The sequence below is a fragment of the Thamnophis elegans genome, chromosome 7 (genome assembly GCF_009769535.1).
Source record: "Thamnophis elegans isolate rThaEle1 chromosome 7, rThaEle1.pri, whole genome shotgun sequence".
Classification (NCBI taxonomy): domain Eukaryota; kingdom Metazoa; phylum Chordata; class Lepidosauria; order Squamata; family Colubridae; genus Thamnophis; species Thamnophis elegans.
In genome coordinates, this window is record NC_045547.1 from 30,137,777 (window position 1) to 30,154,526 (window position 16,750).

The 16,750-nt window shown below is 39.3% G+C and overlaps 1 protein-coding gene across 1 annotated transcript; it reads left to right on the forward strand.

Moving 5' to 3' along the window:
- The first annotated feature begins 2,239 nt into the window (after positions 1-2,239).
- Positions 2,240-10,811, forward strand: LGALS1 (galectin 1). Its single transcript, XM_032220675.1, has 4 exons — positions 2,240-2,334; positions 5,546-5,625; positions 9,010-9,181; positions 10,588-10,811. Exons 1-4 carry the CDS (start codon positions 2,329-2,331, stop codon positions 10,732-10,734), a joined length of 405 nt encoding a protein of 134 aa, XP_032076566.1. The 5' UTR covers positions 2,240-2,328; the 3' UTR covers positions 10,735-10,811.
- Positions 10,812-16,750: the final 5,939 nt, after the last annotated feature.

Below are 16,750 nucleotides of genomic sequence, written 5' to 3' on the forward strand. Positions count from 1 at the left end.
GATCTAAAGTGTAGGAAACAGAGGCCAGCAGCTATTTACCCCTCCATCATACATTATATGTATAAAGCTAGATCAGGACTAATACCCTGGAAATGGATAAGTGATTTTGTTGCTGAAAAGTGGTTGGGAGAGAAGATATCTCCATGCTTTCTAGATCTAGCATTCACTCTCTGCAACTGTTTCTTATATCTTTGCACATATATATCATCAATGCATTAAATTCCGTAGTTCCATGCGAATGCTAATATGGGATCCATTAATACTATAATAAGCAAGTTAGTGCAGTAGAGCAAAAGACAACCGTTTGTTCTGAAACTCTTGGAAGGACTTCAACTGCCTTGAGATGAAATTACAAGCAAAAGCACAAACCACAGAAATAGACGTTTTGCCTCTGGCTTGCTTTTTCTTTACTCTGCAGATTTAATTCTTCAGAGAACTTATTCTCCCCACCCTTTAGCCTCCATTTCAAAAAGTCCTCATTTGGTGCCATGACTCACAATCGGCATAATACACCAAAACCTGGTCACTTTCAAGTTCTGCAGAAATTACTGAGAAGTATTTGCTTCTGTACTAAATTCTTCTGTTAACTCCATCTGAAGCCAGTTGGGTTATCACCAAGTCAAACCCACCTAAGGGATTATATTGGATCTGAAAGTTGGCCACTTGCCTAAACAATTCAACACATTTCAATTTACTGAGCTTCCCACCTTGCCTTTTGGCAGCATTGGACCAAACCTGAGCTCTTATCAGGTGACTTTACAGTGGAACAATTAATTTTTTTTAAGTTATAGAAACCAGGATGGATGACCTATCAAAATGACAAAACCAATACAATGATTCTACTCACTGCTTGGTATTATGGGTTGTTTGAATAGAAGATAATATCTGTAGCTCAGGATTGAACTGTGTTTAGAACTTGTTGCTATCTTAGATTCGTTATTTGCTTTTTATTACCCAACTGTGTTACAGCCTCAGTGCGAGTGAGTGTGGGGCTTACTGCCTGTTTTCAGTTTGTTTTTTATGCTACATAATATAGCCTGTTTTTTTTTCTTTTGCTATATGTTATATTGTACCTCTTTCAATGTGAACATCCATTCATGGCTCCCTTTCCCTCTGCCTTTCATAAACCATTGAGTGTTGATGAAAAGTTTCAATGCTCATTTTGTCACGGTGCTGCCTAGAATATCCTTACAGTTTGCAAAGTTGGGAGCAGCAATGTTATAAGTGCTGGCAACTAATGTCATGGAGAAAGAAAAATAGAGGTCTAAATAAAGGAGTCTAGGTATACTACTTAACTCTAGCCCAATGCCCTTCAAAAATAATGAATTTTCAACTTTCAGAATTTTCATCTAGCATGTTGTAGTTTTACAGCTTCATTCTGCAAACCTCCTTTTGATCCTTCCCAATGTTAGATTTTCTGGTGTGACAAAGATGTGGTTTTGAAATTTTGTAGAAGGATTTTTCAGTACCAAATTCCCCATTCTTCCTCCAGCCTCAGAGGGAAAATGCAAAATATCTTATGATCCCTGGTAAGCCCTCCCACAGATCATAAGATTTCAGGCTAGTCATATTAACTGTTGATGGTTATGTTCTGTTTTCATGGGGAAATTGACTTGAAGGACCCAGAAAATAATCCACAAAATATTCTAAAATTGAATCATTCTGGTTAAGGAAAAACACACCACAATCCTTCCTGAGACAAAATCAACTGTATTTCTGTCTCACCATGGATATATGACAGGTAAGAGTAAAACATTAGGATAAAATCTCTGTTTGGAAGGAAGTCCGATAACAAAACAATCTAATAATGAATGTGTAGCCATCACTGTTGTTGGACGTGAATTAGATATCTTCAGTTAAATATAAGAGTCATGTCTTAACAATAGATTAATTCAGCACTTGTGGTTTAAGCTTCCCCAGCTTCTTTTTTTTTAAAAAAATAAAGCCATTTATTCAAATATCTCTGAATCTTTTGGCTCTGGTCTTTATAGGCTTTTACAATAAAGAAGCCTAGAAAGTGCCTGCCAACTACTCAATTTAAATTGGGGAGGGAAGAGATCTTGGACAATAAAACCCTCTCATTGTAAAAGTATTTTGCATTGGCCTCAATGCATAATGGGAAAAAACCCTATGCCACATTGCCACATCCCCCACAAACAATTGCCTTGATAATCCTTCCAGCCATCATTCACTGCTGCTTTTCTATTGGTTGGTTGCATCTGTAATTCCTCAGTTGCAGAGAATTTAAAAGCAAGGGAGTGGCATCATAGTTCCCTTCATCTCTGCGTAGGATCTTCTCCGTGAGCTGCAGGAACAAGGAACAGAGCCATGCCTGTGAGTTTATGGGACAGAGATGTATGATACTTAAGGATGCCAGCTATTACTGAATTCATGCATTCAAATTAGATTAGAGTATCTTGCTGTCTTGCTGTTGCAAACAGAGGCGAGATACCCTAATCTACTCTGATCTTTATGGAAAGTGGACCTTTATTTTTGAACTGGCTGATTAATTTTTCCTAAAAGCTGTCATTGTAGTAGCACCAGAATGAAAGGTGAAAATGGCTAAAAATGTTAAATAGAATGTGTGTTCTCTTAACAGGCTTCTATCTAGCACAGGGTTTCTGAAGTATTGAATAGCTATGAGATTATTGTAATTTTCTCATTTGTTTGGGAAAAGTTTGTGGAAGTATATCTGAGAAGAGAAGTTTGGCTTACATTTGCTTCAGCTTAATAATTTTTGTCTCCCTAATTCTCATCCTATCCGCTTTCTCCCAATTTTGCAGTAGCTGCAAAAAACTGCTGGAAAAACTGCTGATGGAAGCCCCTGGTTTTGCAGACTCTGTAATCTCAATATTATAATATAAGTCTAGCACTATTTTAAATCCAGAGATTTGAGGGAACGGAAGACATCTGTTGGGGGGAATAAATAAAAGGGAGGCTCAAAGTCTTGGGAAACTTGGTGTGGCTCAGGCTGGCATAGACTTGTAGGGGTGTTGCCCTGTTGGCCTTTCCTCACCATATCTAAAAAAAAGAGATTAAAATTGGCAAAGTATGTTTTATAAAAAAATCCTAGTATTTCTGATGCCTACAGGTTTTTTTTTATAAAGCAGCCAAAACAGAACTCAAGCAAGCAATATTCCTTCCTGCCACTGAACTAAAAAAAAAAAAATGGGGAAAGATTCTTTTTTTTTTTTTGTCTATTGTAAAACTTAAGTTCCCCATAAAAGAGAGAAAATGGTAGATAAGGTGAGGAAAGGACTAACAGGGCAACACCCCTGCAAGTCTATGCCAGCCTGAGCCACACCAAGTTGCCCCAAGACTTTGAGTAGTGCTAAAATAGTGCTAGACTTATATTATAATATTCTCTTTTTTTAAAAAATTGTAATTTTATTTATACATGTATATCTTCTTTGCAGCACTTCTACATCTTTTACATATCCATTGTGTTTCTTTTATCTATACATATATCTTATATAACTATATCTATATACTATATCTATATACATATTTTACATATCCTTTATCTCTATTAATTCTATACATTACATCTTTTATATATATTTGATCCTCTTATGTTACTTGTTTCATACTATTTTTATCTACAGTCAATCTTATATTTTTCCCCTCCGTTAATTCTGCGGTTTTGTATTTATTTTGTGGTTTTTTAAAATCTTTTTTCTTCCCTTTATTACTTTCCTATTTTTTTCCTCCTTCCTCTAGCCAATTATACCATAAGTCCCATACTAAGTAGTAATCGGATTCCTCTTTGTCTTTTTGCTCTTTTGTGAGCCTGTCCATTTCGGTGCCAATTTTAATTTCTTAAGTAGACCCCAAAGGCTTTTGTAAGACATTTCTCTGAATAGCAGGTAGGGATTGAAAACGGTTTTCCTGAAGAAAATCACCTCAGGCATTCAGGATCAATATGATAGGAGTCAAACGTGGCCTTCTTCCCATAAAGGAAGGGACTGAAAACTTTCATGTTGCCATCTTTTACTTCTGAGATTTTCCACAAGCTTCCACTTATGAATTAGTGTGGAGAAGTTAACTATCAGATGGCGATATCAGAACACCTCCTTCCCCATTCCCATATTCCTGGCAGAGACAGTCAAATGGGCAGGAGCTGCCCTTCCCATGCAGAAGATGGCTATGGTTTGAAGCATTTCTCTGCTACTCTCACCCAGCCGTTCCAATAGTGAAATTCAGCCTGAAGCAAGAGAAAGGGCAGTTGGCATCATCATGACTCAGCCTGGTTCTTGTCCCTCTCCTCTCAGCTCTGTTAGGTTTGGCAAGATAGAAAAAAGCAGGATGAGGCTGCAGTAGTGACGGTCTGAAGGCAAAAGAATGCCAGCTCAAAGAGAGCAGGATAAAAATGTCTCTTTCTGTTGTTTCAAAGTTGCCTTAATTCAGCAGTCTAGAACCACACAGTGACAAATGCTAGAGTATTTGGTCACAGTTATGGCCACTCTTATGTATTTTTTATTATTATTATTATTATTATTATTATTATTATTATTATTATTATTTATTAAATAAAGGAAGGGGAGGATTTTTGTTTTGCCTGTCAATAGCAACAAATAATCTAATTGCATGATTATCATTTCATTCTCAGCAGAACTGCCGACTTAAAAGATAACATCTTAATGTGCCATGCAAATATGGAATCATTAATTTCCTGGGTTTTTCCTGTAAACACAGTGCAAATTATAAATCTCCCAACTAATAATATCAAATGTTGTGAGAAATAACCAGTTATGCTATCCCTTCTGATTTATGCAGAAATATCATTCCTATTTTTTTTTCCTGGCCAAACATTATTTGAATTAGCAGAGTGAAGTGTCAAATATAAATTGGTTTTTTGGTTAGTGGACTACTATGTGACAGTATCCTAACCTGGGAACAAAACAAATATCGAAGTGCATTATGGGGGCAATTCATGAATATACTTTATTTCTGTTAATCCAATTAACTTTGTACCACTTTTATTTGCTTAGAACACCTTTTCTCAACCCAGTTAACCTCTAGAGATATTACAAGGTTGATTCCATTGTTGGATGATACTGCAATCATTTCTAGAATGATTCTTTGAACTGGTTTAACACTGAGTAAAATCTACTTGTATTTTTTTAAAATTTGTACATTTGATTTTTTTAAAAAAAAAGTAATTCAAACAATAGAATACGGTAGCAACTTCAACACAGGCTAAACCCCCGATTTCCTCCATATTTAGAGGACTTTAGTTTAGGAAAGGATAGAACCTTTCTTGGCAATCCCTTCCTTTAAAAGGTTTTGATTGTTCACTTTTTATTATATTAATTTGAATATTCATCGGTTTTGAAATTAAAGGACAGTAAATACTATCTGACCATATTTCTCTGTCACCTGGTACAATAATATGTTTTATCAATGCAGCAAGTTGTTGAAATTTCAAATAACCCAACAGCGGTTGTTCATAATAGATGTAGATTCCAATTTACCGGGGGGGGGGGGTCCTACAAGGGGGGCTACAGGAGCAACTCACTAAATGCTTTTGGAATTCCTTTTCTAGGGAGTTGTTTGTACGAATCTGAACGTTACACCTGGCCAGAAGATAACAGTGAAAGGTGATATTCCATCAGGATGTAAGAGGTAAGATGGCATCTCTAAAAAGATAATTTGGAACATATTTAGATTCATGTGTAATGGAACCTTGTATTGGTTCATAGAAGCATTCCCCACCAGGTGATGACCAGGTGTACAGTAAGAGGTGATATCTAACACATCTGGAAGATGCCAGATTGTTAAAATTAATCATAATGGTTTCCTCCAAAATGACTGGGAGCTATTGTTAAGTAACATAAAGAAATGTCTTTGTACCTGTCTAATTGTCAATCCCATCAGGAGGCCAGACCAGAAAACCAAGTCCACATTAAATTAGAACTGTACTTTATTGAGATAAGATATAATACTGGAATCTTGAACACCTGATGTGTATTACTTCCCTTCTCCTTGTGTCCTGGTGAATCAGGGATGAGATTGCCTGAGTTACTTCTGGATACTACCTTGCTTTCTGAGACTTAAATAGTGTTTTAGTCCTCTTTGTTTATATAATGATTCTTGCATATAACAATAGCACTTATATACTGCTTCACAGTGCTTTACAGCTTTCTCTAAGCAATTCACAGAGTCAGCATATTGCCCCCAACAATCTGGGTCCTCATTTTACCCACCTTGGAAGGATGGAAGGCTGAGTCAACCTTGAGCCTGGTGAGATTCAAACTGCCAAACTGCTGGCAGCCGGTGATCAGCACAAGTAGCCTGCAGTACTGCAGTCTAACCACTGCGCCACCACGGTGCAGATATCTCTACACTGATATATTCTTCAGGGAACTACAGTACAATATAGTCTGGGTCTATGCGAGTAGGAGGAAGAACTTAGTAGTTCTCACTAATGAAACAGAAGACTCCTGTTGCTTCTTCCTTCCTCTTACTCTAAAAGATCCCAAGTTGTTGTTTTTTTCCAAAAGGCAAAACATCTTTTGAGAAAAAAACATCATTGGGACAACCATGTCCTAGATGATTGAGAATCTCCATGGACAATTTGCAAGAAAGGAGTTAATGCCACTGTAACATTTCCCAGTGACTCATATCTGAACACGTCCCCCCTGCTCTCTGCTATTCCTGCCAAGAAACTAAATAAAACCAGCTGTTAGGGCAACAGCCCCATTTTCTGTCTTCCTCTGGTCTCCTTTTGGAATTTCTCTCTCCTATTCACAGTAACCTGCATTTGGTGGTCTTCTAGAAAGAATGAGCATGATGATTTGAAAACTGTACATATGTTCTTCTGACTGTGGTTTCCAATTTGAATCTCCATTTTCAGAGACAAACGTTTGTCCACTTGTTGACTCATACTGTGGTATTCCTCAACCAAGTCTCCTCCAAATGTGTTGGCTCACAGATCAGTAGCTCAAGCCAGCATGTTCAAATGTCATTCAGGCTAGGAATTGTGGGAGATGCCTAAAGTCTGTTCTCATAAAGCTGAGAAAAATTATCTTGATTTTTTTTTCAAAGCCTGGTATTTCACTTTTGGAGATCCCCCCCCCCCCAAGAAATGGATATTTGATCACTGCTTATGCCGCATTTCTCCCCCTTCTATTCAATCATGTCTGATTCTCAGAGACTGCCTGGACCAACCTCTGCAGTTTTCATTGGCAAAGTCTTTTAGAAGTGGTTTGCTATTGTTTCCTTCCTAGGGCTGAGGGAAAGTGACTAACACAAGGATACTTAGCTGGCATTGGGCCCAGGATGTAATTAGAACTCACAACCTTCCAGTTTCTAGCCTGATGCTTTAGCCACCTCACCAACAGCTCTCACCTATGATTCTAAAAAGTTTTAAAACTGCATGCACGTTCTTCCAGTTCTCACCAATATCAGGAAAGCAGCTGGAGACTTTTTCCTGGAAAAAAAACTGCATGATCAGCACCATTTAGTGCTATAATCAGTCCTTAATATTTGGCTTGGCATGAAAGCAAAAGTGAGTGTTGGGTCTGTAGAGGAGGAACAGGTCTGGGCAGGAAAATATTTTAGAAATCGCTCCGAATGATGAACAGTAGAGTATCTTGCCAAAAGAGCTTACAGACAAAGGTACAATTTGAAAGAGAAAGGTTGCAGGATATTATGAAAATGATGCTCTTCTGTCTACACAATGGGCTTACCCAAGTGAGTGACTTCCACATCTACTGCTTTTAAGCTCCCATCATTCCTAGTTAAAGAGAATTTTTAACACCCTCTAGCAAGCACCAATGATGTTGGTGGGGAGTGTATTAGGCCTCTGCAGAGAGTCTTGAGGGAGTCTGTATTTTGTCACTGAGACAGATATTCTGATGATCAACATGCCTCAACTCTTCCCTTACTGGTAATAATATCATTCCCATTCTTTGGCTCAGACATCTCCCACTTGCACCCCAAAGGCAGGGAAGATCCCTGGAAGAGACAGATGATACTAATTAAAGCCAAGAGAACTGATCATCTTTGAGAAAGATGCTTGAGCAAGAACATTGCTACGTGACTGCTTCAGCTCGCCTTAGGGGAAGGCGAGACAGCTGCCAGGCTGTAAATTGGGATCGGAGAAGCTTGGAATTGGCAGTGGGTGCCTGTTCCCCATTACTATGTTGCACAGCTCCCACTCACCCTGAAGTTGGTGTGAAATTACCAGCATGGAATTTTCCATTCCCATTGATGATCCTCATTCTGCTTCATGCATGCTTATTCTTATCTTAATTTACTGCTCTTTATCAGAATAGGAAGTGGGAAGCATTTGTATGAGTGAGAGAGAATATCTGAACTTGCTTCAGATTACAATGTGAAAGAGGAAAGGGAGAGTCTACCACAATCATTCTCAGTGGCTGCCTTTGTGGAGCATACTGCAAACCAGAGATGGGTTCCTACCGGTTTGGACCGGTTCGGCCAAGAAGGTAGTAACTCAGCCTTCCAAGCCCCTGAACCAGTTCTCTCGGTGGTGCCATCGGCACCACCATCTTGTTTTTTTGCTTCTGCGCATGCGCAAAAACTTTTTAGTACTGTGCATGTGCGTGAAGTGCACATGCGCAATGTGTCTCTGAGCAAACCGGCAAACTGGCAGTAGCAGCAGCTGGAATCCACCCCTGCTGCAAACTAACCCATCTCTGGTTTGCAGTATGCACACTTCAGCTTACTTCATTGTGCCTTGTTGAGCCAAACATTGGGTTAATAAAGTATTTCATAAGGGTGCCAGGTAAATACTTTAAGTACACATTGCCACTATTTTTCACATCACACTAAAATACTGTTTGCTAACCTAAGCTGATGAATTCATAAAGCTTAAATGCAGCACACTGTATTAAATACTGCTGGGAGTAATTTGTTTTATGCTCTAGTAAATTGCCCTGTAAATATTTTGGTTTCAGTGATTTTGGAAGAGAGGGATATAAATTCCACAAATCAATCTATTTCTATAATTCTTCTTTACCTTATTTTTTCGTCCATCTTTCACAGTTTTGCAGTAAATCTTGGCAAAGATGACAATAATCTTCTACTACACTTAAATGCACGTTTTGACATTCATGGAGATACAAGGACCATCGTGTGCAATTCCAAGAACCAAGGACAATGGGGGAAGGAACTCAGGGAGACCAATTTCCCTTTCCAGGAGGGTGGACCTACTGAGGTGAGAGGCACAAAAAGAGACAAAATGTGTGTGTGTGTATGTGATTGGCAACTAAGGAGCAGCTTTCCCCAACATTTATTCTGCACATGTTTGATAAAAATGTCCATTCTCCCAGCCAGTAGTTTATAAGCCTTCTGTTCCAATACACCTAGAGAATAATTTAGACATTATTCACCTAGTAGTCCTTCTTTGTTATTATTAGTCATGAAGTTGTGTCCGACCCATTGTGACCCCATGGTTCCTCCAGGCCTTTCTGTCCTTTACCATTCCCCGGGGTCCATTTAAGTTCCCACAGACTGCTTCAGTGACTCCATCCAGCCACTTCATTCTCTGTCGTCTCCTTCTTCTTTTGCCCTCAATCTTTCCCAGCATTAGGCTCTTCTCCAGTGAGTCCTTCCTTCTCATTAGGTGGCCAAAGTAAGATCCAAGCAGTGCGGCTTTTTGCATTTGACTGATGGTGATTTTGTCAATTTTTAACTGTTTTAAATGTAATCCCAGTACTTTTGGAATAGCACCCAGTGTGCCAATTACCACTGGAATTACCACTGCTGGTTTGTGCCATAGTCGTTGAATTTCGATTTTTAAGTCCTGGTATTTTGCAATTTTTTCATGTTCCTTCTCGGTGATCCTGCTATCACCTGGTATTGCGATGTCTGATTGTGACGTTATTTTTCTCAACCAGTGTGATGTCTGGTGTATTATGCGCCAGTATTTTGTCCATTTGTATACGGAAATCCCACAAGATCTTGACCATCTGATTTTCGGTGACTTTTTCAGGCTGATGTTCCCGCCAGTTAGTTGCTGTTTTAATATTATAATTTTTGCACAAATTCCAATGGATCATTTGTGCTACTGAATTGTGCCGCAGTAGCACAAATGATCCATTGGAATTTGTGCAAAAATAATAATAATAATAATAATAATAATAATAATAATAATAATAATAATAAAAAAAAAAAAATACCAGGTGATAGCAGGGTCGCCGAGAAGGAACATGAAAAAATCACAAGATACCAGGACTTAAAAATCGAAATTCAACGACTATGGCACAAACCAGCAGCAGTGGTAATTCCAGTGGTAATTGGCACACTGGGTGCTATTCCAAAAGCACTGGAATTACATTTAAAACAGTTAAAAATTGACAAAATCACCATCAGTCAAATGCAAAAAGCCGCACTGCTTGGATCTGCACGCATATTACGAAAATACGTTACGACGTCCTAGGCCCCTGGGTGGGGCCCGACTAGTAACCAATGCCAAATCCGGCAAAACAACTGGCCGCTGTGATACAATTGTACAACAAGAACAATAATAATAATAATAATTAGGCTAATTGAATGGATCCTGTCTCTTCTGTTGAACTCTACTTTATATTTCACTCCATTGTGTTTTTTCTTTCTTTTTAGCTGTCCTTCATACATGACAAAAAAGAAGTGACTATTACATTGCCTGGAAACCATCAGTTCAAGTTTCCCAATGAAACTGGTTTGGAAACCATTACATTTATCTGCACAGATGGAGAGCTGAAATTCAAAAGCGTCTCACTAGGTTAAACAACCTCCTGACCTGTTTACCTTTTTTTTCTTAATAAGGCAGCAAAATAAATGCAACTGAATTCTGGTCTTCTGTTGATGTGTCTTTTCAGTTCTTGTCTTCGCAGTTCAGGATTTCTCAAACCAACCATCTCTATATACCTCGAGGGTGGCTAACTGGGCATTGGGCTGGTTGGTTGAGGGATAAAAGCTGTATACATAAAAAATGCAAAAGGAGTACATTTTGGGGTCCTTATTGTTTATTTGCATCTCAGTTCTTATTTTATAACAAAAAGAAAATTAAAGATAAAATAAAACGGGATAATAAACCAGAATAAAAACAATTTATTTCAAAACAAAAGGTTATGCACTGCCTTTGCTCACGCACAAGCATGCTCAGTATACATAGAAATCACCACCTGCATTACTGCTGGGGAGGAAAACAGCTGAGGCAATCCACTCTGCCGCACCTTTCAGCTGGGCTTCAGAAAAGGGAATATAGGTGATTATAGCACAGGGGCGGCTGAGTGGGCCCAGCTGAAAATCAGAGTGAACCGGTTTACTCCCAGCTGATAGTCGGAGCTACCAATTCACCTGAACCAGTCCGAACTGGTAGAATCCCACCCCTGTATAGAAGATCTCTGAGCATGGGGAAAGAGAAGGAGATAAGCTTACTTCAGTCTAACAGTCACTCATCAATACAGAGTTTAATTAAATACATTTGGAGGATACCATTTAGCAGAAATAGACAGCCCGTTTGTTGTAGCAGTTAACCTGATGCCTTAATGCTGTCAAACTCCTGGCCCGTGGGCCGAATGCATCACGTTCTGGCTACGCCCGGTTTAGCGAAGGGGGTGGGGAAGTCCCAATATGTCACATGACGTCGCCATGACAATGTGAGTTTGACACCCCTGCCTTAATGCCTCACTAAAAACCAGGTGTCTGTCAGTTCTAGTGCTCAGTAGATGCCAGGTGCATGATCTTGGAATACTGACTCCAGGAAAACAAACAAAAAATTAGCAAAAAAAACTGCTTCACCTATTTGGAAATTAAGCATAACCAGCTTCTGGAAATTCACCAGAACTTCCAAGTGCTAACTTGTTACTTCTGCAACCATAACTACATCATGAATACCTTAGAAGAGTAGAATGTATATTTATGTGAAACCTACCTACTTATAATAATTATTTATTTCAGTTTATCTACTTGTACAATAATCTTCAATAATTATTAAAAGATATGAGGCACCTCAAAGTGCAATGCAAACATTTTAAAGTAAATTCATGACTACAAGAATGTGGCAAAAGGGAGGAATCTAAAATCCTTACTAGGGAAATCTAAGGAATTTTTATTAATCCAACACAAAATATATCACACATGAATGCATTTTAAAATCTCCATGTCAGTCAAGAAAAAGTTATAAAAAGCAGGAGGCAGGAAATAAACTTAGGGTTTGGGGATTTCTAAAATACAGTTAGCGTTCCACTTACAACCATTCATTTAGCAATCATTCAAAGTTGCAACAGCACTGAAAAAAAGTTACCTATGACCAGTCTTCACACTTATGGCCATAGCAGATTATGTCATGTGACCACCATTTGCAACCATCCCAGCCAGTTTCTGACAAACAAGATCTCAGAGGGAAGCTGGATTTGCTTAATAACCACATGATTCACTTAACAACTGAAGTGATGTGCTTAACTGTGGCAGAAAAGTTCGTAAAATCCAGTGCAACTCACTTATGTAACAGCCACCATGGAAATTCTGGTCCTCATTGTGATCAGAAGTCAAGGACTACCTATTATACCTGAACCAGTTTGGCATCCTGAGTAAAGGCATCCTGAGCAATGCCTGTGGATTGCCAATTTTATAAGACAAAAGTTTAGAGTTAATCTGCTCTTGGCTTTTGTCCACCAGGGGACAGCCTTGCCCACCTCCTGGCTCAGCTTCAAACTGGGCATGTGACATAGATATACATGCCACAAGGAACGTTCGGATAAACCACGACTCTGATTATCCCATTTTATCTCATTTGACTTGAATGTCACAAAGAAGGTAGTTTGCCATCTGGCGGTGAGGAAAGAGTCATGCAGACTACAACTTCTAGGTTGCATGCAGACTTCCATTTGGCCAAATAAATTTCCTAAAGATGGAAAGGAGGAGGAGGGGGAAGAATCTACCAATGTCCAATTCCTTTTAACATTTTTGTTTGCATCTTGCCTTTCCCATTCATGCAAGCTACTTAGCCCGTGTCGGCAAGTCCACCAGATTTACCAGTGATGGATCTCAAAATTTTTTTAGAACCTCTTCTGTAGGTGTGGCCTGCTTTGTGGGAGTGGCTTGTCTACCATGTGACTGGGTGGGTGTGGCCAATTTGTAAAATGTAGTGAAACTCACTTAACAACGCTCTTGCTTAGCAACCAAAATGTTGGCTCAGAAACTCTGGCATTTGAAGCACGCAAGTCTTAAAACTGTCAAGTTACAAGACCCTTGGACCCCAAACCCTTTAGAAAAAAAAACCCAGGGGTGTTCAAACTTGACAGTTTTAAGACTTGTGGACTTCAACTCCCAGAATTCCTCCTCTTGCTCTTCATCTTGATGATGTGGGGACGGGCGGGGGGAGGTAGCTGGAACCGGTTCTAAATGGCATTGTAGATATGTGGAACCTCTTCTATAGAAGAGGTTAGAACTGGCAGGAACGCACCTCTGAGACTGACCTTCTCCTTTTAGAGCAGTGTTGGTGAACCTTTTCGGTACTGAATGAGAGCGTGTGCGTGCATGCATGCCAGAAACCAGAAGAACAGCCACCCAGTGTGCATGCACGTGCCTGGAAGATGATCTTCCAGTTTTTGGTGTGCACATGCACACCAGCCAGTTGGTCTTCATGCACGCATGTGAACCAGAAACCAAAAGATCAGGTGGCCGGTGCGTATGCGTGCACCAGAAATTGGAAGAGCAGCTGCCCAGCGCTTCCGCACGTGAAGACCAGTTGGCAGGCACACTGGAACCTGGAACAGCAACAGGCGACCGCTTGCATGCCCGGAGAGATGGCTCTCCGTGTCACTCCTGGCACCCGTACCATAGGTTTGCCATCACGGTTCTAGGGAATTATACTGTTTAACTCTCAGGGATTGTTCCCAGGCAATCCCACAAAGCAGCATTAATTGGCATATTTGCATTTTGCAGTTTTGAAATTTATGACCATATTTTCCTGACAGATATCTGTCTGATTTGCTTTATGTTATGCAGGTCTAATTTCCTATGCCAAAGTTCAACACAATTTCTCCCTTTACCCTGCTTTGCTAGCTTCACAAACCCACCAGTTTTGCTGCTGTCACCAGAGGTTTCCCAACTCTTTAAGGAATCCATTCTGAAAGTATTCTAATGCTTTTCTTTGAAACAACAGAGGCTCCCCCTCTGTTTATCACAGCATCTACAGGCCCTTGAAAACCTCTTTGCTTTCATTGGCTACGAGGATCTGTTCTTTGCAGGTTCAGGATCAAGAAATTATCAAGATCCACACAAATCCTGATCTGTGAATCAAAGAACAAGATTAAAAGGACAGTGTGTGTTATTATTTATCTTTCTCCATTTGCCCTAGTGATCAAAACTAATGCATAGCCAAGAGATGACACAGTCTTCAATGGCAATTACAAACATCTCTTATAGGATACGGAAGCTTCGCCCCACAGGGAGAGTAGCAGTCATTTCAAAATGACTCCATCACTTTGAAATGAGTTTTACTTATCTTCCATCTTTCAAATATTCTGGGCTCCTCTCAGTTACAACCCAGGGTGGCTGGAAATGGCTGGGATTATAATAAAAGATGTAAGCAACGCAACTCAACTAGGCTGGGGTGGTCTGCAACAGAGGGTCCTCCCACCTGCAGTGCCCCTTTGCTCTTGTCTCCACTCCTTCTAGGGAAAGGCTTGATAGGCTCTCTCATTTATCCTCTCTGCTTGGGTGGTCAACATTGCTCTGGCCAGGGTTTTCAACTGCGGTTGTTATTGTTGTTTTAAATATCTGTTGCCAGAAAGGGCATAGTTTAAAATGGAACGTTTATGTTACGTTTTGTTTAAAAGCAAAATAGGTTCCCTAAGTCAGTGTTTTTCAACCTTTTTTGTGCAAAGGCACACTTTTTTCATGAAAAAAATCACGAGGCACACCACCATTAGAAAATGTTTAAAAAGTTTAACTCTGTGCCTATATTGACTATATATAAAGTGTTTTTCCCACGGCACACCTTACACTATGTCACGGCACACTAGTGTGCCGCGGCACAGTGGTTGAAAAACACTGCCCTAAGTCGACTGGAGCTTTAACAGGCATTTTAAAACAGGAATCAGCTGAAAATTTATATTACTGAATTTGCTATTGAATTTTGGGTGGGACTCAGACTGGCTCAGACTGGGAGATTAAGGGCCGATCTGCATTATTGACACATTCCAGGGTGAAGATGGGCTGCCAATCACTTTTGGAGTTCATGAGCACACAAGATCATCCTCTCCCAGGTTCTAGTCCATAAGGAAGACAACATTCCCTTTTCTTTTTCTGCTACACATTGAAAGTGCTGTTTTTGCTTGTTTAGCTATTCAACCCATACACTTCATTTCTCTGTAGGCAAATCCCTTCCCTCCAGTTGATTCCAGTGCATTGCCCTGCATGGTTATTTTACCAATAGGAAAAGCTGGACTTCCTTTTTTCTGTAAAGATAGAAGAGTAGAACAATGGAATATGGACCTTTCCTCCTTCCCCCAAATGACATTACTGAGTTGTGCTGCACTTCCCTTCAGGTCCAGGTGACCTTTTAAAAAAATAGTAAATCTATGGTGCATTCTTTTTACTCTCCCAGAGGGCTAAAGAAGCAGAGGGATACACTAATTAGATGCTGTGGTAAATACATTTAGGACAGAACATCAGATTATGCAATTCTGTTCTTTTTTGTATTTGCTCTGTTCCATTTTCCTTTCCACTTTCCAAATTCAAATTTGCTTCCAAACTTAGATTAGAGCAAGATGTTGTAGAGTCATGGAATAATATTGCAGACAGAATTTTCCAGGAATTGCAGAAGTAGGACGAGCTAAGATCATGATGTTTGATATGATTAAAATTATTAACCAATGCACAGTTAATTAATGCACAAATGACTTAATTGTCATGGATGAAACTTTGGCAGGCTATAAATCAGGCTTTGGGCAGGGCATTTGTTTTTCACTCAAACAGAAAATGTCTCATGTGGCTGTAACATACCACACAGCAGCAGAGGCTGAGAGACCAGATTACGCTCTCTGTAATTAGAGTATTGGAAATGCTTACAGGACATAACTGGAATATCCATACCTTAAACTTATTCTATAATTCCATCATCATTGATTAAGGGATAGCTTTCTACTGCATGTGCAAATAATCTGTTAATAAACCCATTCTTAAACAGTACAGAGTAAATGCAACTATTTTCTCTGATAGTTTATATTGCCCTATTGGATTGTATCGGATCATAAAATCAAGAGAAGCAAATGACAGGCTTAAAGCTCAACATGTGAGAATGAAATAGCTTACCAAATGATTGTATTGATGCCATAGTAATGGAGTACATCCCAAATGGTGATCTCTATATATTTTAGGACACCTTTTTCAACTCAATGTCTTTTGGATGTGCTGGATTATAATTCTTAGCCTTTCTGCATATCACAGACATAGAAGTTTAGAAAGCATATAAACAACAATTTCCCACTTACTTCAATACACAACTTGTTAAAGTTATCATTTTTACCATCTTTGTTTAGCTAAGAAGTTTATTACACATCTACCATGGATGAAAAATCTGGGAACTGAGGGACACTATAATTTCTTTCTAGGACATTACAACCATCCAGGTCTTATGTCAGGCTGACATAATTAATGGCAGAAACAGAGCCAATTGTGTGCTGCTATTGATATATGCAAGAATGTGTGGATGCAATTACACCATTGGAAGATCTGAAAGACCAGGTTAAGGACAGATCATCACAGAGAAAATCTATCTATGTTGTCACTA

Excerpts from the sequence above, each read along its gene's own strand:
- LGALS1 (XM_032220675.1), top strand. Across the intron at positions 5,626-9,009 it reads ATTCCATCAGGATGTAAGAG|TTTTGCAGTAAATCTTGGCA; the intron begins GTAAGATGGCAT and ends CATCTTTCACAG. Across the intron at positions 9,182-10,587 it reads AGGAGGGTGGACCTACTGAG|CTGTCCTTCATACATGACAA; the intron begins GTGAGAGGCACA and ends CTTTCTTTTTAG.